At 54.5% G+C, this 21,543-nt stretch overlaps 1 protein-coding gene across 1 annotated transcript; it reads right to left on the bottom strand.

The window, feature by feature from the left end:
* Positions 1–1,756: 1,756 nt before the first annotated feature.
* CCDC86 (coiled-coil domain containing 86) lies at positions 1,757–20,555 on the bottom strand. Its single transcript, XM_073684370.1, has 4 exons — positions 20,153–20,555; positions 3,887–4,016; positions 2,935–3,009; positions 1,757–1,999 (listed from the first exon to the last, which is right to left on the bottom strand). Exons 1-4 carry the CDS (start codon positions 20,425–20,427, stop codon positions 1,841–1,843), a joined length of 639 nt encoding a protein of 212 aa, XP_073540471.1. The 5' UTR covers positions 20,428–20,555; the 3' UTR covers positions 1,757–1,840.
* Between the last annotated feature and the right edge of the window lie 988 nt (positions 20,556–21,543).

Raw genomic sequence — 21,543 nt, 5'->3', positions numbered from 1 at the left:
CGAATCAGGGGTGACTACTCTCCCTCAGGCTGTATGCACTGACTATAGAACAATAAGGCTATGTGCACAAGACGTGTTTCAGGACAGTTTTGGAGCTAACCATTGTAAATGAACACATGCACTGCAATGTCAGTGTTCACATGATCAGTCTCTTAGAGCTTCTTTTAACTGCTTCAAGCTCTAGAAGATGTGCAGCGGTTAAAAGAAGCGACCTAACCATTCTGCAGGCGGAATTCACTCACTATTGTATACATAATGAGTGGGTGAAAAACCCCACAGTCACAACAGAGGCTTCAGTAGGAGCACCGCCTGGGTCTGCCTTAAGGGTCTTCCGCTTGACGGGTTCGCCTGCGTCTAAAAGATGTCATGTGCACATACCCCAAGACTACATTAGGAGACATCCCCAAATAAAGGTGTGTTCGCACAGTCTTTTTACTGAGTTTTTGGAGTGGAAACTCCAACTGTTTGGGGAAGATTTTGGGAGCATTTCCTCTCCAATAACACCTGAAAAAATAAATCAGTGGGAACATATTCATAAAGCATTTTTTTGTCTTGGTAGCAGTAGCTCTTGTTTTGTGCCTCAGTGAAGTCGCTGAATCATTGATTATAGAGAAAGGCCCAGACTTTTCTATTTAATCAAGACAGAATCAGCATAGTTCTAGGGTATGTGCACGTGTTTTTTTATTTTTTTTTATTTAAAGGTAGTCAAAAACAAAGCGCTTCTGGCAGAAACTGCTTCTTCGATGTGGGGTTTTGTTTTTATCCAGATGCATTTTCTGTAAAACCTTTAGTTTTTTTTTTTTGTTTTTTTTTGGGGTGGATTTTCTCAAAAAAAAAAGTCCATTAAGCAAAGAATGCTCAAAACAGAAGACGCCCAGGTGTTTTGTTGCCTGCTCATTGACTCTGTTAAAGTATGGACCCTGAAGAGTGGTCAGGTCACTGCTTGGCGTTTGTGAAAACATGAAGCTCATTGAAGGGAATCGGTCAGCAGGTTTTTGCTATTCAGTCTGAGAGCAGCATGATGTAATAGCAGAGAGCCTGATTCCAGCGATATGTCACTTACTAGGCTGTGTGCTGTAGTTTATAATGTAGCGGCGGAGAGCCTGATTACAGGGATGGATGTGTGCTATAGTTCCAATATAATCAATGTTTTATCAGTAGGATATTATCACTGCAGGACTAGATATCACGTGCTGACCAGCCAGGCAAATCTGTGTAACCCCGCCCCCACCACTGGTTGGCAGCTTGCTGACAATTCATAGTGTAGACCGGAAGCTGCCAATCAGTGATGTGGACGGGGTTATACACAGCTCAGCATTATGACCACTGCCACATCTACAGCAGAATAAACAGGGATTCCATCGAAACTGCGCCAAGCATTAGCGTAAGTGATGCATTACTGCAATCAGGCTCTCAGCCCTTACATTATATGCCGCTCTTAGATTACATAACAAAAACCTGCTGATAGATTCCCTTTAAAGCGAACCAAAAAGACTAAACATATGAACTACATGTATTTTTTTCAATAGAAATTAATAGGAAGAATCTTTAAAGTGATCTTTAGATCGGACTGGCTCCAAAAGACTTTTTAAAAACTCTGCACACATAGCCTTAGAATAACTAGTCCAGAAAGTAGTTTTAGGTACTTGTAAGGCCACGGTCTACATAGACCAAATTTAGTTTCTATTATAAGAATAGATCTCAGTACAGTGACACATTGGTTCTCAATATGACATGCCCTCCCTTCTTGTTACAAAAATGCAACGGATGATCCGCAAAGTGCTGCGGTGTACATTCCTGGTGGTGTTTCTGTCCAACTGATAGCTTAATACAATTTTCTTCATCTAGAAACAGCCTCCTTTTTTTCTGTTCCTTTGGAAGGTGCACTCTTTTTCTGAGACAGCTTCTTCCCAGCTTTTGACATCATCAGCGTATCTCTCTTCTCTATGCTGCGCAATTGCTTCTTGCGGGCCCGTTTCAATTTAGCTGGATTTCGGATCTAATGGAAGAGAACATACATTTGGTTAGCAGTGAAGTGCACAATAGGAGACATTTCCATAAAAAGTGGAGACTGCAGTGAATATTCTATACGCTGGCAGATTAGAAGAATCGATTCTCAGCCATTTAGGGTCAATATTCATCATAAAGAAACAGTACATGCAGAAAATATACAAAAGTTTCACATAAAACTGCAACATAGAAGTAATTAACCCCCCCCCCCCCCCCCCACATCATTTTTCCAGGAAGGGTTAGCAGATTATTTTACTGGATGGGTTGTTAAAAGTTTGGAAATACATGTATAGTTCAGTTAAGTTCATTCAAAATGTACATTTTTACAGATACTTATGTAATGAATGTAACAGGCATTGACAGTATAAAACTGTTGTGAGACCAGGGCTGACTATAAGACAAAACCAGCCCCCTTTCTTAACATTGCAATCCACATGGACTTAGGGGGTTAAGTGGACAGAATTTGGCCCAGATTCATTAAAACTGGTGTTCAGCATGTCAGTCTTAATGAAGAGCATGCAGGAATAAGATGCACCTAATTCACCAAGAGGCACACTCCTTCCGCCTCATCAGAAAGGTTACTCCAGTAACTTCTGATGAATTTGTCAGGTTGGCATTGCGACTCCCTGCCCAGCTCCATCCACTTTGGTGGAACCGACTGAAAGTGGACTGAAAATGTCAAACAAGTCACATTTTTTTGCACAGCCATATGCTGCACAAAATTGTGCCACTTTTCAAAGTGTTTTACAGCATAAACACTTTGATAAATTGGGGCCTTAATGTTTTCTATAAACTTAGCTGTTTGGACACGACGACAGCTGCAGGTAGAAGTTATAAAAAAATTGATAGTTTTGGGAGCAATAATAAAGTAATAGACAATAAAGCAATACAGAACGCTGATCTCTATGGACAGAGGCCACTTACCACTTGTACCACCTCAGCTTTCCTCTCGTTTTCCAACCTACGTCTCAGGTTTTCTTCTCGACGTTTCCTTTTCGCCTGTAAAGAAAACAAAAAAAAAAATAAAGTTTTAATACATGAAAATTTTCTCTGCACCATATTGACAAGCTCCATCAAAGCAGCATAGGATATTAGGGTACTTTATAGCCGCATAGAGAAGAATGGGCTGGTCACTTCTAGCGCTACATGGCTTTCGAAGCCTGAAGCGTTTAAGAGACGCTCAAGAAGACAGAACATGTTGTTTTGACATAACTGGGCATGTGTGCCTTATTTTTTGATTAAGCGCTTTCTCAGGTGGGTCCCAAGTGTGCACATACCCTTACTGAACCCAGGTGTTTCAGATACAACCATTGCAAACAGATACATAAAACTGCACACAGTGAAGCAATCTCCAGATAGTACATGAGAATTTTTTTTCTCAAGTGTAGAGTGCATGAAACAATCAAAAAGCCCAAGCCCCATGAACATAAAGTATGCCGTTTCACTGCAGACTGCTATTTCCTGGTGGCCAGTGTCATACTGAAGAGCTGAGTGACAACTATTGTCATTCAATACCACTTTTTCCACCAGTTTGTGAAATTTCTGATCTGCTTTCATATCCCTTGGTTATCGGTGGGAAGGTGTTCTCTGGAGTGATGAATAGCAATTCATTTTTCGGTGTTCTGATAGACAGAACTGTTTGGGAGAACGCTTTCTGACCAAATTTTACTGCCTAAAGTAAAACTTGGGGGAGAAGTGACAATGGTGTGGGATGGCTTGTCAGGCTTTGAGCTAGGCCATTTCTCAGACAGTTGTGATGGTCAGGCACCTACATACATCTCAGTGTTCTCCTGATGCCTTCTGTTAGGGCAGAAAGGACACAATGAGTCCTGGCTCCTGCTACTGATCTAGTCCGATATTACACAGATGTTCTCACCTCTTTCTCTTGCTGCTTCTCATCCTTCAGTTGTTGGGCTAAACTTTTGAGTAACTTTTTCTCCTGCCTTTGTTTCATCTTCACCTCCCAGGAGGTGCACAATGGGCGATCTCTTACCATGTTGGAGAACCTAGTAGGGAAGAAAAACAAAGATTAACACAAACATTTTAGCGCAGAATAACCACATCTACAATGTATTATGTTGCACATCGGCTTATACTTATATTATCTCAAGGTCTGGATTCCCACAGCCATTCCCTTCCTAGACTTTTAAAAAAGTGTGAGTTGGCCATACATTACAAGCAGGCCTAAGCCACAGGAAGCGTGAATCAGACACTGGCTGTGTTACTGCAGCATCGGATTGCAGTGTTTCAGACTATACACACACCTTTAAAAAAAGATTCCAGGGGTCCATGTGTGTTGAATGACTAGGCCCCAGTGGCTTCTCCCAGCCCTCCTACCGATGACACACACACACAGGTAGAGACCTGTGAGTCAATGGGGGCAGGGAGAGGAGAAGCTGCTATGGTCCCCAAACAGCTTGTAAAAGTATGTTTTCTCTGGAACGCCATAGTTTTCTAGAGTAAAAAAAATACCTGTTTGCAATAACACAGTTGGTCACCAATTCATGGACACCATATATTTGCTGTCATGTTTAGGGATGAGCAGACTTGTGGAAATTCGGGTTCTGGCAGTGAAAACAATGGAGACCCGAACTTTGGATCTGGGAAAAAAAAAATCTCTCTCTCTCTCTCTCCATTGTAACGCACCTCCTAGATGTAGTGCTACTCACCCTCATTGATCCTTTGGAGCTCCCATTTTGAGGCTTACCCCGTCCTACTGGTCTGTGCTTCTTGGTCTCATCCTTGACCACCAGAAATGCCCACAGAGTTTGGCTGAGTGGGCATCTCCGGCACTATATTCATCAATGTAACCCACTGGGGAGACTGACACAACTATAATAGCCGAAAACATTTAGGCAAAAATAAAAATGCTGCACTTTACAGAACCAGCAAAGAAAATGATATTTAAAAAAATGTGTATTTTACACAGCTTTATTCATGCGGAAAAAATCTGCTGCAAATACTCGAATGTTGGCAGGAAAGCCGCTACAAATACACGGATTTTTGAATGGGTGAAAACAATACAAGACATCTGAAAGAATTGACATGCTGCGAATATGAAAAACGCTTTGATGGTTCAAACCTGTCAAGCAATAATAAAAGAAAAAAGCAAAGTGCATGAAACGTTAGAAATCTCAGTCACTTTGCTGGTACTGTAAAATGCTACGTTTTTCTGCAGAAAACCTCGGCAAAAATGCAGCGTGTGAACAAGCCCTAAGTGTATTCAATCTCCATCCACCCAGCCAGACTGACATCAGGTCAAAGATCCATTTAACTGGTTCCCGACCGCCCACTGTACATAGACGTCGGCGCTGCCTGGGCTCTGTGCAGCGCCGACGTTTAAAAACGGTGGGTGGTCCCGCAGCGCTCAGGACCCCCAGGGTCCTGCTACCGCTGCGGTACCGGTTCAGAGCGATAGTTCTGACATGTGGCATCATGGGGACCTGATTGGATCAGGTCCCCATGATGTTAACCTGTTCCTATCTTCTAGATGCCGCGATCCATAGCGATCGCGGCATTTAAAAGATAGTGACAGCCGGTGGTCGGCGATCGGGACCCCCCACATACCTGCCAGCGGCGGGGATCCCGGTGCTGTGACCTCTGACATCATCGAGACCTGATTGGCTCAGGTCTCGATGATGTCAGCGTCACACCAGCCAATCAGAGAGATCACCAGGGAAGTTTGTTTTAGCAACAAACTTTCCGGGCGATCTGCCTGATAAATACACTGTTTCTCCTCGGATCTCAGTGAGAGAGCAGAGGAGAAACAGTGTGACAAGAGCTGTCAGCCTTGCCACAGTAAAAGTGAAAAAAATAAAATAAAAAAGAAAGTAAGAGTTAGGGTCAGACAGTCCGATCAGACAGTCCAGTCCGATCGGTCAGTCCGTCCGGTCCGTCCGATCGGTCAGTCAGTCCGTCCGATCCGTCAGTCAGTCCGTCCGGTCCGTCCGATCGGTCAGTCAGTCCGATCGGACGGACTGACTGACGGACCGGACGGACTGACTGACGGACCGGACGGACTGACTGACGGACCGGACGGACTGACTGACGGACCGGACGGACTGACTGACGGACCGGACGGACTGACTGACGGACCGGACGGACTGACTGACGGACCGGACGGACTGACTGACGGACGGACCGGACGGACTGACGGACGGACCGGACGGACTGACTGACGGACCGGACGGACTGACTGACGGACCGGACGGACTGACTGACGGACCGGACGGACTGACTGACGGACCGGACGGACTGACTGACGGACCGGACGGACTGACTGACGGACCGGACGGACTGACTGACGGACCGGACGGACTGACTGACGGACCGGACGGACTGACTGACGGACCGGACGGACTGACTGACGGACCGGACGGACTGACTGACGGACCGGACGGTCAGTCAGTCCGTCCGGTCCGTCAGTCAGTCCGTCCGGTCCGACTGACTGACGGACCGGACTGACTGACTGACGGACCGGACTGACTGACGGACCGGACGGACTGACCGACGGACCTGACTGACTGACGGACCGGACTGACTGACTGACGGACCGGACGGACTGACTGACGGACCGGACGGACTGACTGACGGACCGGACGGACTGACTGACGGACCGGACGGACTGACTGACGGACCGGACGGACTGACTGACGGACCGGACGGACTGACGGACCGGACTGACTGACTGACGGACCGGACGGACTGACTGACCGTCCGGTCCGTCAGTCAGTCCGTCCGGTCCGTCAGTCAGTCCGTCCGGTCCGTCCGATCGGACTGACTGACGGACCGGACGGACTGACTGACGGACCGGACTGACTGACTGACGGACCGGACTGACTGACTGACGGACCGGACTGACTGACTGACGGACCGGACGGTCAGTCAGTCCGTCCGGTCCGTCAGTCAGTCCGTCCGGTCCGACTGACTGACGGACCGGACGGACTGACTGACGGACCGGACGGACTGACTGACGGACCGGACGGACTGACTGACGGACCGGACGGACTGACTGACGGACCGGACGGACTGACTGACGGACCGGACGGACTGACTGACGGACCGGACGGACTGACTGACGGACGGACTGACTGACGGACCGGACGGACTGACTGACGGACCGGACGGACTGACTGACGGACCGGACGGACTGACTGACGGACCGGACGGACTGACGGACCGGACGGACTGACTGACGGACCGGACGGACTGACTGACGGACCGGACTGACTGACTGACGGACCGGACTGACTGACTGACGGACCGGACGGACTGACTGACGGACCGGACTGACTGACGGACCGGACGGACTGACTGACGGACCGGACGGACTGACTGACGGACCGGACGGACTGACTGACGGACCGGACTGACTGACGGACCGGACTGACTGACGGACCGGACTGACTGACGGACCGGACGGACTGACTGACGGACCGGACGGACTGACTGACGGACCGGACGGACTGACTGACGGACCGGACGGACTGACTGACGGACCGGACTGACTGACTGACGGACCGGACGGACTGACTGACGGACCGGACTGACTGACTGACGGACCGGACGGACTGACTGACGGACCGGACGGACTGACTGACGGACCGGACTGACTGACGGACCGGACGGACTGACTGACGGACCGGACGGACTGACTGACGGACCGCACTGACTGACTGACTGACGGACCGGACTGACTGACTGACGGACCGGACTGACTGACTGACGGACCGGACTGACTGACTGACTGACGGACCGGACTGACTGACTGACGGACCGGACTGACTGACTGTCCGGTCCGTCAGTCAGTCCGTCCGGTCCGTCAGTCAGTCCGTCCGGTCCGTCCGATCGGACTGACTGACGGACCGGACGGACTGACTGACGGACCGGACTGACTGACTGACGGACCGGACTGACTGACTGACGGACCGGACGGACTGACTGACGGACCGGACGGACTGACTGACGGACCGGACGGACTGACTGACGGACCGGACGGACTGACTGACGGACCGGACTGACTGACTGACTGACCGGACTGACTGACTGACTGACCGTCCGGTCCGTCAGTCAGTCCGTCCGGTCCGTCAGTCAGTCCGTCCGGTCCGTCCGATCGGACTGACTGACGGACCGGACGGACTGACTGACGGACCGGACTGACTGACTGACGGACCGGACTGACTGACTGACGGACCGGACGGACTGACTGACGGACCGGACTGACTGACTGACTGACCGGTCCGTCAGTCAGTCCGTCCGGTCAGTCAGTCAGTCAGTCCGGTCCGTCAGTCAGTCCGTCCGGTCCGTCCGATCGGACTGACTGACGGACCGGACGGACTGACTGACGGACCGGACTGACTGACTGACTGACCGGACGGACTGACTGACGGACCGGACTGACTGACTGACGGACCGGACTGACTGACTGACGGACCGGACTGACTGACTGACGGACCGGACGGTCAGTCAGTCAGTCCGGTCCGTCAGTCAGTCAGTCCGGTCCGTCAGTCAGTCAGTCCGGTCCGTCAGTCAGTCCGTCCGGTCCGTCAGTCAGTCCGTCCGGTCCGTCAGTCAGTCCGTCCGGTCCGTCAGTCAGTCCGTCCGGTCCGTCCGATCGGACTGACTGACCGTCCGGTCCGTCAGTCAGTCGGACCGGACTGACTGACTGACGGACCGGACTGACTGACTGACGGACCGGACGGTCAGTCAGTCAGTCCGGTCCGTCAGTCAGTCGGACCGGACTGACTGACTGACGGACCGGACTGACTGACTGACGGACCGTCCGGTCCGTCAGTCAGTCAGTCCGGTCCGTCAGTCAGTCAGTCCGGTCCGACTGACTGACGGACCGGACTGACTGACTGACTGACGGACCGGACTGACTGACTGACAGTCAGTCAGTCCGGTCCGTCAGTCAGTCGGACCGGACTGACTGACTGACGGACCGGACTGACTGACTGACGGACCGGACTGACTGACTGACGGACCGGACTGACTGACTGACGGACCGGACTGACTGACTGACTGACTGACGGACCGGACTGACTGACTGACTGACGGACCGGACTGACTGACTGACGGACCGGACGGTCAGTCAGTCCGTCCGGTCCGTCCGTCCGATCCGTCCGTCCGTCCGGTCCGTCCGATCGGTCAGTCCGTCCGATCCGTCCGGTCCGATCCGTCCGGTCCGATCCGTCCGGTCCGTCCGGTCCGGTCCGTCCGGTCCGATCCGTCCGGTCCGTCCGTCCGTCCGGTCCGTCCGTCCGTCCGGTCCGTCCGTCCGATCGGTCCGTCCGTCCGGTCCGTCCGGTCCGTCCGGTCCGTCCGGTCCGTCCGATCGGTCAGTCCGTCCGGTCAGTCCGTCCGGTCCGTCCGTCCGGTCGGTCCGTCCGGTCCGTCCGGTCAGTCCGGTCCGTCCGTCCGGTCCGTCCGTCCGGTCCGTCCGTCCGGTCCGTCCGGTCAGTCCGTCCGTCCGTCCGTCCGATCGGTCCGTCCGTCCGGTCCGTCCGGTCGGTCCGTCCGTCCGTCCGTCCGTCCGTCCGTCCGGTCAGTCCGTCCGGTCCGTCCGTCCGGTCAGTCCGTCCGGTCCGTCCGTCCGGTCAGTCCGTCCGGTCCGTCCGGTCAGTCCGTCCGGTCCGTCCGTCCGGTCAGTCCGTCCGGTCCGTCAGTCCGTCCGGTCCGTCAGTCCGTCCGGTCCGTCAGTCCGTCCGGTCCGTCAGTCCGTCCGGTCCGTCAGTCCGTCCGGTCCGTCAGTCCGTCCGGTCCGTCAGTCCGTCCGGTCCGTCAGTCCGTCCGGTCCGTCAGTCCGTCCGTCCGGTCCGTCCGGTCCGTCAGTCCGTCCGTCCGGTCCGTCCGGTCGGTCCGTCCGTCCGGTCCGTCCGTCCGGTCCGTCCGTCCGGTCCGTCCGATCGGTCCGTCCGGTCCGTCCGATCGGTCCGTCCGGTCCGTCCGTCCGGTCCGTCCGATCGGTCCGTCCGGTCCGTCCGATCGGTCAGTCCGTCCGGTCCGTCCGTCCGGTCCGTCCGTCCGTCCGGTCAGTCCGTCCGGTCAGTCCGTCCGTCCGTCCGTCCGGTCAGTCCGTCCGGTCCGTCCGTCCGTCCGGTCCGTCCGGTCCGTCCGTCCGGTCCGTCCGTCCGGTCCGTCCGGTCCGTCCGATCGGTCAGTCCGTCCGGTCCGTCCGATCGGTCAGTCCGTCCGGTCCGTCCGATCGGTCAGTCCGTCCGGTCCGTCCGATCGGTCAGTCCGTCCGGTCCGTCCGATCGGTCAGTCCGTCCGGTCCGTCCGATCGGTCAGTCCGTCCGGTCCGTCCGATCGGTCAGTCCGTCCGGTCCGTCCGTCCGTCCGTCCGGTCAGTCCGTCCGGTCCGTCCGTCCGTCCGTCCGGTCCGTCCGTCCGGTCCGTCCGGTCAGTCCGTCCGGTCAGTCCGTCCGATCCGTCCGGTCCGGTCCGTCCGGTCCGATCCGTCCGGTCCGATCCGTCCGGTCCGTCCGATCGGTCAGTCCGTCCGGTCCGTCCGTCCGGTCCGTCCGTCCGGTCCGATCCGTCCGGTCCGTCCGATCGGTCCGTCCGTCCGGTCCGTCCGTCCGGTCCGTCCGTCCGGTCCGATCCGTCCGGTCCGATCGGTCAGTCCGATCGGTCAGTCCGTCCGGTCCGTCCGTCCGGTCCGTCCGTCCGGTCCGATCCGTCCGGTCCGTCCGATCGGTCAGTCCGTCCGGTCCGTCCGTCCGGTCGGTCAGTCCGTCCGGTCCGTCCGATCGGTCAGTCCGTCCGGTCCGTCAGTCAGTCCGTCCGGTCAGTCAGTCAGTCAGTCAGTCCGGTCCGTCAGTCAGTCCGTCCGGTCCGTCAGTCAGTCCGTCCGGTCCGTCAGTCAGTCCGATCGGACGGACCGGACGGACTGACTGACGGACCGGACTGACTGACTGACTGACCGGACTGACTGACTGACGGACCGGACGGACTGACTGACGGACCGGACGGTCAGTCAGTCAGTCCGGTCCGTCAGTCAGTCAGTCCGGTCCGTCAGTCAGTCAGTCCGGTCCGTCAGTCAGTCAGTCCGGTCCGTCAGTCAGTCAGTCCGGTCCGTCAGTCAGTCAGTCCGGTCCGTCAGTCAGTCAGTCCGGTCCGTCAGTCAGTCAGTCCGGTCCGTCAGTCAGTCAGTCCGTCCGGTCCGTCAGTCAGTCCGTCCGGTCCGTCCGATCGGACTGACTGACCGTCCGGTCCGTCAGTCAGTCGGACCGGACTGACTGACTGACGGACCGGACGGTCAGTCAGTCCGTCCGGTCCGTCCGTCCGATCCGTCCGTCCGTCCGGTCCGTCCGTCCGGTCCGTCCGATCGGTCAGTCCGTCCGATCCGTCCGGTCCGATCCGTCCGGTCCGATCCGTCCGGTCCGATCCGTCCGGTCCGATCCGTCCGGTCCGTCCGGTCCGTCCCGTCCGGTCCGTCCGTCCGGTCCGTCCGTCCGGTCCGTCCGTCCGTCCGGTCCGTCCGTCCGATCGGTCCGTCCGATCGGTCCGTCCGTCCGGTCCGTCCGATCGGTCAGTCCGTCCGGTCCGTCCGTCCGTCCGGTCGGTCCGTCCGTCCGTCCGTCCGTCCGGTCAGTCCGTCCGGTCCGGTCCGTCCGGTCAGTCCGTCCGGTCCGTCCGGTCAGTCCGTCCGGTCCGTCCGATCGGTCCGTCCGTCCGGTCAGTCCGTCCGGTCCGGTCCGTCCGGTCAGTCCGTCCGGTCCGTCCGGTCAGTCCGTCCGGTCCGTCCGATCGGTCCGTCCGTCCGGTCAGTCCGTCCGGTCAGTCCGTCCGATCCGTCCGTCCGTCCGGTCCGTCCGTCCGGTCCGTCCGATCGGTCAGTCCGTCCGATCCGTCCGGTCCGATCCGTCCGGTCCGATCCGTCCGGTCCGATCCGTCCGGTCCGATCCGTCCGGTCCGTCCGGTCCGTCCCGTCCGGTCCGTCCGTCCGGTCCGTCCGTCCGTCCGGTCCGTCCGTCCGATCGGTCCGTCCGGTCCGTCCGATCGGTCAGTCCGTCCGGTCCGTCCGTCCGTCCGGTCGGTCCGTCCGTCCGTCCGTCCGTCCGGTCAGTCCGTCCGGTCCGGTCCGTCCGGTCAGTCCGTCCGGTCCGTCCGGTCAGTCCGTCCGGTCCGTCCGATCGGTCCGTCCGTCCGGTCAGTCCGTCCGGTCCGTCCGATCGGTCAGTCCGTCCGGTCCGTCCGATCGGTCAGTCCGTCCGGTCCGTCCGATCGGTCAGTCCGTCCGGTCCGTCCGATCGGTCAGTCCGTCCGGTCCGTCCGTCCGGTCAGTCCGTCCGGTCCGTCCGTCCGGTCGGTCAGTCCGTCCGATCCGTCCGTCCGTCCGGTCCGTCCGTCCGGTCCGTCCGGTCAGTCCGTCCGATCCGTCCGTCCGGTCGGTCAGTCCGTCCGATCCGTCCGTCCGTCCGGTCCGTCCGTCCGGTCAGTCCGTCCGATCCGTCCGGTCCGATCCGTCCGGTCCGATCCGTCCGGTCCGTCCGGTCCGATCCGTCCGGTCCGATCCGTCCGGTCCGATCCGTCCGGTCCGTCCGATCGGTCAGTCCGACCGGACGGACGGACCGGTCGGTCAGTCCGTCCGGTCCGATCCGTCCGGTCCGTCCGATCGGTCAGTCCGTCCGGTCCGTCCGTCCGGTCCGTCCGGTCGGTCAGTCCGTCCGGTCCGTCCGATCGGTCAGTCCGTCCGGTCCGTCCGATCGGTCAGTCCGTCCGGTCCGTCCGTCCGGTCCGTCCGGTCGGTCCGTCCGTCCGGTCCGTCCGTCCGGTCCGTCCGTCCGGTCCGTCCGTCCGGTCGGTCCGTCCGTCCGGTCCGTCCGTCCGGTCCGTCCGTCCGGTCCGTCCGTCCGGTCCGTCCGTCCGGTCCGTCCGTCCGGTCCGTCCGTCCGGTCCGTCCGGTCCGTCCGATCGGTCAGTCCGTCCGTCCGGTCCGTCCGTCCGGTCCGATCCGTCCGGTCCGATCCGTCCGGTCCGATCCGTCCGGTCCGATCCGTCCGGTCCGATCCGTCCGGTCCGATCCGTCCGGTCCGTCCGTCCGGTCCGTCCGTCCGGTCCGTCCGTCCGTCCGGTCCGTCCGTCCGGTCCGTCCGTCCGGTCCGTCCGTCCGTCCGGTCCGTCCGTCCGATCGGTCCGTCCGTCCGGTCCGTCCGATCGGTCCGTCCGTCCGGTCCGTCCGATCGGTCAGTCCGTCCGGTCCGTCCGTCCGTCCGGTCGGTCCGTCCGGTCAGTCCGTCCGGTCCGTCCGTCCGTCCGGTCAGTCCGTCCGGTCCGTCCGGTCCGTCCGATCGGTCCGTCCGTCCGGTCAGTCCGTCCGGTCCGTCCGATCGGTCAGTCCGTCCGGTCCGTCCGATCGGTCAGTCCGTCCGGTCCGTCCGTCCGGTCGGTCAGTCCGTCCGATCCGTCCGTCCGGTCCGTCCGTCCGGTCCGTCCGGTCAGTCCGTCCGATCCGTCCGGTCCGATCCGTCCGGTCCGATCCGTCCGGTCCGATCCGTCCGGTCCGATCCGTCCGGTCCGTCCGATCGGTCAGTCCGTCCGGTCCGTCCGTCCGGTCCGTCCGATCGGTCAGTCCGTCCGGTCAGTCCGTCCGGTCCGTCCGTCCGGTCCGTCCGATCGGTCAGTCCGTCCGGTCCGTCCGATCGGTCAGTCCGTCCGGTCCGTCCGTCCGGTCCGTCCGTCCGTCCGGTCCGTCCGTCCGGTCCGTCCGTCCGGTCCGTCCGATCGGTCCGTCCGTCCGGTCCGTCCGTCCGGTCCGTCCGTCCGGTCCGTCCGATCGGTCCGTCCGTCCGGTCCGTCCGGTCCGTCCGATCGGTCAGTCCGTCCGGTCCGTCCGTCCGTCCGTCCGTCCGTCCGTCCGTCCGTCCGGTCAGTCCGTCCGGTCCGATCCGTCCGGTCAGTCCGTCCGGTCCGATCCGTCCGGTCCGATCCGTCCGGTCCGATCCGTCCGGTCCGATCCGTCCGGTCCGATCCGTCCGGTCCGATCCGTCCGGTCCGATCCGTCCGGTCCGTCCGTCCGGTCGGTCAGTCCGTCCGATCGGTCCGTCCGTCCGGTCCGTCCGTCCGGTCCGTCCGTCCGGTCCGTCCGATCCGTCCGGTCCGATCCGTCCGGTCCGATCCGTCCGGTCCGTCCGGTCCGATCCGTCCGGTCCGTCCGGTCCGATCCGTCCGGTCCGTCCCGTCCGGTCCGTCCGTCCGTCCGGTCCGTCCGTCCGATCGGTCCGTCCGTCCGGTCCGTCCGATCGGTCCGTCCGTCCGGTCCGTCCGATCGGTCCGTCCGTCCGGTCAGTCCGATCGGTCCGTCCGTCCGGTCAGTCCGTCCGGTCAGTCCGTCCGGTCCGTCCGTCCGGTCAGTCCGTCCGGTCCGTCCGATCGGTCAGTCCGTCCGGTCCGTCCGATCGGTCAGTCCGTCCGGTCCGTCCGATCGGTCAGTCCGTCCGGTCCGTCCGATCGGTCAGTCCGTCCGGTCCGTCCGGTCGGTCAGTCCGTCCGGTCCGTCCGGTCCGATCGGTCCGGTCCGATCGGTCCGTCCGTCCGGTCCGGTCCGATCGGTCCGTCCGGTCCGGTCCGATCGGTCCGTCCGGTCCGGTCCGATCGGTCCGTCCGGTCCGATCGGTCCGTCCGGTCCGTCCGGTCCGATCGGTCCGTCCGGTCCGTCCGGTCCGATCGGTCCGTCCGGTCCGATCGGTCCGTCCGGTCCGTCCGGTCCGATCGGTCCGTCCGGTCCGTCCGGTCCGTCCGGTCCGATCGGTCCGTCCCGTCCAGTCCCGTCCAGTCCCGTCCAGTCCCGTCCAGTCCAGTCCCGTCCCGTCCCGTCCCGTCCCGTCCAGTCCGTCCCGTCCAGTCCGTCCAGTCCGTCCCGTCCGTCCCGTCCGTCCCGTCCAGTCCCGTCCAGTCCCGTCCAGTCCCGTCCGTCCCGTCCCGTCCAGTCCCGTCCGTCCCGTCCAGTCCCGTCCAGTCCCGTCCAGTCCAGTCCCGTCCAGTCCGTCCCGTCCCGTCCAGTCCGTCCCGTCCGTCCCGTCCCGTCCAGTCCGTCCCGTCCGTCCCGTCCAGTCCAGTCCGTCCAGTCCGTCCCGTCCGTCCAGTCCAGTCCGTCCAGTCCAGTCAGTCCAGTCCAGTCAGTCCAGTCCAGTCAGTCCAGTCCAGTCCAGTCCAGTCAGTCCAAAAAATATAAAAATAAAATGGCCCGTCAGACTTATACCGCAGAAGAGGTGTATGCCCTGCTATGTTCTGACACTGATGACAGTGCAATCTCAGATGGAGATGTGGATTTTGAGGGCTTTAGTAGCGGCGACACAGAGCTCAGAAATGAGCAGTGATTCTGTTCCATCCTCAAGCCCAAGGACCAGTACAGCAATAGGGGCAAATAGCACTACTGGAGAAATGTCTCCAAATCAGGGAACACTGCCCAGTACAAGCGCTGTCCCTGCTACTAGTGAATTGGCGCAAGCCAGTGTACAAGGTGCGGTGCCACATGATCTAGCATTTCCCAGATGGGAGGCTTCGGATTCGGCTGCTCCATTCAGCCCTGATTTCAACGCCATTCCTGGTATAAATGTGGAGGTGGAAGATTTTGGACCAATTCATTTTTTTAATTTGTTTTTTACAGACAGCTTGCTAGAGCATATTGTCGTGCAAACAAATTTATATGCATCCCAATTCATAAGCCAGAATCCCCGATCTTACTATGCTAGGGCAAATTTATGGACACCAACTAATGTCCCGGAAATTAAAAAATTTTTAGGACTTACATTTGCCATGGGGCTTGTTAAAAAACCGAGCATTCGATCCTACTGGTCCAACCACCCTGTTCAAGCCACCCCTATGTTTTCAGTCGTTCTGCCTAGGACCCGTTATGAAATGCTCATGCGGTTTTGGCATTTTAACGACAATAGTCAATGCCTGCCCAGAAATGCCCCAGAACATGACAGGTTATATAAAATTAGACCCATTGAAAATTTGTCAGAAAAATTCTTAAGGCTCTACACCCCAACACAAAATATTTCTATAGATGAGTCCCTTGTAAAATTCAAAGGAAGACTGCACCTCAGTCAATCTATCCCATCTAAAAGGGCAAGGTTTGGAATAAAGATCTATAAAATGTGCGAAAGTTCAACCGGATACACATCCGCTTTCCGCATATATGACGGGAAAGATGGCCAACTAAACCCACCAAGATGCCCTACTTATCTGGGGACATCTGGAAAAATTGTTTGGGAGCTGATAAGTCCATTTTTTCAAAAAGGCTACAATCTATATGTGGACAATTATTACACCAGTATACCCCTATTTAAAAGTCTGGTTGAACACAACATCGGGGCTTGTGGGACCATCCGTAAAAACAGTCAGGGGTTTCCACAACCATTGGTCAACCAAAAGTTGCAAAAGGGGCAGTCAGGGGCTGTACGCAACGGAGAGCTGCTTGCCCTGAAATATAGGGATAAGAGGGATATTTTTGTCCTCAGCTCGATCCACACAGATGCCACAAGGGCCACTGTAGAACTAGGATCCACCACTCCGAAGCAAAAACCTGTGTCAGTCATTGACTACAACAAACACATGGGGGGTGTGGACCTTGCAGACCAGGTTCTACAGCCATACCAGGTATCAAGAAAGTCCTATACCTGGTATAAAAAGTTGGTTATTTATTTGTTTCAGGTGGCCACATACAATTCTTTTGTGTTGTACAAAAAGCAGGAAATTCAGATCCTTTTCTTAATTATCAAGAAAAGGTAATTGAAAATCTTGTTTTTCAAAGTGTTAGCCCCGCTCATCCATTAGAATCTGAGGATGTGAAAAGACTCACTGAGCGACATTTTGTTGCACTTATTCCAGCAACGGAAACAAGAAGGAACCCCCAGAAAAGATGTCGTGTATGTACTAAGAGAGGAATGAGGCGTGATACCCGCTACTATTGCCCACAATGCCCATCATTGCCAGCCTTATGCGTCACTGACTGCTTTAAAATCTTCCACACAGAACCACGTTTTTAAACTGTAAAAATGTATCCCAATTTGTCATTCAAACATTTGGTTCATTTAGTGAATGACACATTCGAGTCGAGCTCACTTAATTTCCAGGGGTGGGGGGGGGGGTTCTCCAGAATCTAAACCTTCCATTGCGTGCTTGTATCTGGAAATCATCCATTGAGTTAAAATGGTCACTAAACCCATAGATGAATTCCCAGAGGGGTGTCATTTCCAAAATGGGGTCACTTCAGGGGGGATTCTTTAGCTCTGGTACTCTGAAAAGTGCCAGAACAGCATAATCCCCCCTGAAGTGACCCCATTATGGAAGTGACACCTCTGTGGGAATTCATCTATGGGTTTAGTGACCATTTACCCATCTACTTATTTTCCCACCACTAGATTAATTTATACAGAGGAGTAGATTGTAAAATTCGGTCACTTGTTGTGGGTTTCCTCTGTTTACGCACCTCAGGGGCTCTCCAAATGCAACATGGCATCCGCTATCGATTCCAGCCAAATTTCCATTCCAAAAGTCAAATGGCGCTCCTTACCTTCCGAGCCATGCCGTGCGCCCAAACAGTGGCTTTGCACCACATATGGGGTATCAGCGTGCTCAGGAGAAATTGCACAACACATTTTGGGGTCCATTTTTTCTGCCTGCCCTTGTGAAAATTAAAAATTTGAGGCTAAAGTAGCAGTTTTGTGAAAAAAAGTTAAATGTTCATTGTTTTCTTCCACATTCCAAAAATTCCTGTGAAGCACCTGAAGGGTTAATAAACTTCTTGAATGTGGTTTTGAGCACCTTGAGGGGTGCAGTTTTTAGAATGGTATCACTTTTGGGTATTTTCTGTCATAAAGGCTCCTCAAAGTCACTTCAAATAAGATGTGGTCCCTAAAAAAATGTTTTTGTAAATTTTGTTGTAAAAATTTTCGCCAAATTTCAGATTTTTTCACAAATAAACGCAAGTGATAGCGAAGAAATTTTACCACTATCATGAAGTACAATATGTCACGAAAAAACAATCTCAGAATCAGGGGGATCCGTTGAAGCGTTCCAGAGTAATTACCTCATAAAGTGACAGTGGTCAGAATTGTAAAAATTGGCCCGGTCACGAAGGCAAAAACAGGCTCTGGTGCGAAGTGGTTAATAATGTACACAGTTTGTATTGTAAAATAAAAAAAATAAAAAAAAGTATGTGAGAAGTATATGAAAGTACGCAGAGCACCATTCTCCTACAGGTGGGTGACATCTGTAAGGGTATGTTCACATGAAGCTGTGAATTTTTCAGCATAAAAAAAAACAAAGTGCTGGCAGTAAAACCACTGAGTACAATACACAAGTTTTTGATGCTTTGTTGCGTGCTTTCTTCATTTGAATGGGTGAAAAATGCTGCATAAAACATTGAAAGAATTTACTTACTTGCCCAGCAGCTAAAAAAAATAATAAAAAAAAATAAATAAAAACGCTGCAAAAATGCCACATGTTAACATGCCCTAAGGCTATGTTCACATGTTACGTTTTTGCAGCTTTTTTTTCTACAGGCAAAACCTGCTTTCTTGGCAGTAAAAGCAGGTTTAGATGAGTTTTTGCTGCGTTTTTATCAGGGTACATTTGTCTCTTCAGCATGCTGATAAAGATCAGCGCATAAAAAAATAACCTGGATTCAACTGCCTCAGGTTTTTGCACCAAAGACGTTTTTTCTTTCAATGGGTGAAAAACATTGCAATAATGCTAAAACATGCTGCATTTTGCAGACACGCAGCTCTGACAAAACAGGGAAAAAAAAATGGTGTGCATGAGATTTCTGAAATCTCAGACTTTGCTAGTACTGTAAAACGCAGCTGAAATTTTGCATAGAAAAATGCATAACAAAAACGCAATGTGTGAACACATCTTGGCACAAGGAAATTGTGCTAGCTAGCCCATTTGAAATGTGACGTCAGCGCACCTCACTTGCATTTAACAGAAGCTCCTACATGAGCCTGCAAAGATTATAAGGCTACGTTCCCCCCATCCGGAGCCTGCTGCAGCCCCGACGCTGCGGAGAAGCCGGCGGCGGCTTCTGCTCAATATGCAAATGAGTGGCACCATTTTTTTTTCCCACATGCGGACTTGCCTTATAGAGGTTAGGTCTATGGGGAAAGCCCGCATGCAGACCTGCCGGAGAAATTGACATACTGCGGTCTGGAAAGACGCGCCGCATGTCAGTTTCCACGGGTGAGCCACAAACACATAATGGACATGGGATTTCTACAAATACCATCCACTATGCTGTAACATCTGGCCCCTGCGGTTTGCACACCGCACAAGTGCGCTGCGTCCAATCCACAGCAATTACTGATTATGTGCACATACCCTAAAAGAACCAAAAACCCTCAATAGGATAATTGTGGGTCTAGTGTGTCACACCTGGATAAAAGCCAGCAACTTCATTAAAAAGGTTATAGGGGATTTAAATATTGATGGTCTGCTGCCAAGTCAGAGATCGCTGATACATTCATAGCCATTTCTAAGAATAAGACTTCAATGAATAATCCTGGGGGGAAAAAAAAAGTTTTTAAAAAGGTTTATTCAGCCATTAAAACTGATGTCCTATCCTTAAGATTTGCCTTCAGTATTAAATCAGAGACAGTTTGACTCGGCACCCCTGCAAGCCCCGCAGCCCTTCTCAACGTCTATCAGATTGTAAACTGGCTAGTATTTTCCCAAGCGCCAGTGAAGAGACAACGCTGCAATACACTGCACCATAGTCCCAGGACACCGCAGACAGTGTGCAACCCAATGTGAACAGTGAAAAGACTTCAGCACATGTAGAAGTATTGCAGCCTCGAACAGCTGTCGGACCCCTGCGCGATTACTTATTTTAAACTGGTGGGTAACACCATCAGGCTTATTCACACAGGTTAGATAGTTTATGTGGACTTTATAAGAAGGTGGTGCTCACAGGATTCCCTGGGTGCGTTTTTAGGCTGCTCTCTATCAGCACCCTGCTCTACTAATATCAGCACTAAATAAAAGTGCCTGGATCTCTAGAACTGTATGGTGGAGAATAAATAATAATTAAACAACCCCCTCTTCCTCCCAATAGGTGGTATAAGATAAGAGCAGAGATCAGACACCTCACATGGTGCCAGGCCGTCCCATGTTCTCCACTGCTTCATCTGCTCACCTCTTCTTGTTCTCCTTCCAGACTCTTCCTGATTTTGGCCTCCCCTGTGGGATCTTAGGAGCCTCCCTTTTCGTCTTCAGATCTGGCTGCTCCTTTCCTCGCCCTCCCTTCTTCTCTTCCTGGAATCCATGACCCTCTTCTTCCATCATCACTGCCTCTTCCTCCCCTCCCCCCTGCAGCACGGGCTCTGTGGGCTCCTCCAGTGTATGTGCAGCCTCCTGAGAGCTCCTCAGCACTGGGGCTCCGGCAGGGCCTGACTTCTCCCCCCCTTCCATGATTTCCCTCAGTAATCACTACCTGTCGGCTCTCGCTGACACTGACGATTTCCGCCTACTCTAAGCTTCCAGCCTACACGTGCAGCGTTCTGGTGGACGCGTGGAGATGACGTCACCGGCGCTTCCGGAAGCCTGTTACCATGGAGACTGTCGAGCCCGCCCTATAGAAGATGGCGCCTGACGTCCTGGGATCGTCAGGTGTAACGTCTTCTACTGCAGTCAGCCGCTCATACGGCTGCTCTTGTAACGTTGGCTTGTTCCTTCTGATTACCGTCAGTGATCAGTGGGAGCCCCCCTTTATGAGAGAAAGACAACCGAGAGAGGCAGTAACAGGCAGTGACCCGTCAGGGCGCCCTTGGTCACAGACAGTAGCATAACTCCATACCAACTTTACCAAACTAAAGAGAGCTGTGCTGTGAGCGGAACGCGCCGGATTTCCACAACGCACCGTGTCGCTTACGTTTTTGTGATGTCGGAGGGGCGTTCAGCCCGAGACTGCAGGGCGCAATTTACATTTTTGACGCTGCGTTTTTTGTCTTTGTTTGGTGTCATGCTTTATAAATAAAGCTGCTTTGTTTTTGATACTTAGTTTTTTTTTGCTTTAACAAAACTTTATTGACATACTTGATTGCGGATTTCATGCATCTCGGAAACGCACTAAAAACGACTGTGCGGTTTTTTGCTGCATATTTTCTGCATCTAATGTAAATCATGGAGAAAATCCACACAGAAAACTCGGCGTACCCGCAAGAGAAATTGACATTCTGCGGATTTGAAAAACGCACCGCAGTTGAGTTTACGCAGCGTAAAGCTCAGTAGGCAGGAGATTTCTATAAATCCCATCCACTTTGCTGAAACTGAAAGATGCTGAGTTTTTGATGCATCAAAAAATAGATAAAAGCTAATCATAGGATCATCGTGGCATCGTAGGATCATAGTGGCATCGTAGCCTAAAAGGGAAAACAAAAAAACACAGCAAACACGCAATAGAGAACTTTGTTATTGTGTCGTGTGGTTCAAACACCGGCTGAAAACATGGAAGATAAAAAACACAACAGCTATGCTACTTGTGAACACGGCCTCAGCATTACATTTTTGTTACTTTTTTATTGGTTT

This window comes from Phyllobates terribilis, unplaced genomic scaffold (assembly GCF_046119375.1).
Source record: "Phyllobates terribilis strain yellow unplaced genomic scaffold, ASM4611937v1 Scaffold_5__5_contigs__length_657084704, whole genome shotgun sequence".
Classification (NCBI taxonomy): Eukaryota; Metazoa; Chordata; class Amphibia; order Anura; family Dendrobatidae; genus Phyllobates; species Phyllobates terribilis.
The sequence above is the reverse complement of the archived record's forward strand: the minus strand, read 5'-3'. Positions and strand labels throughout refer to the sequence as shown.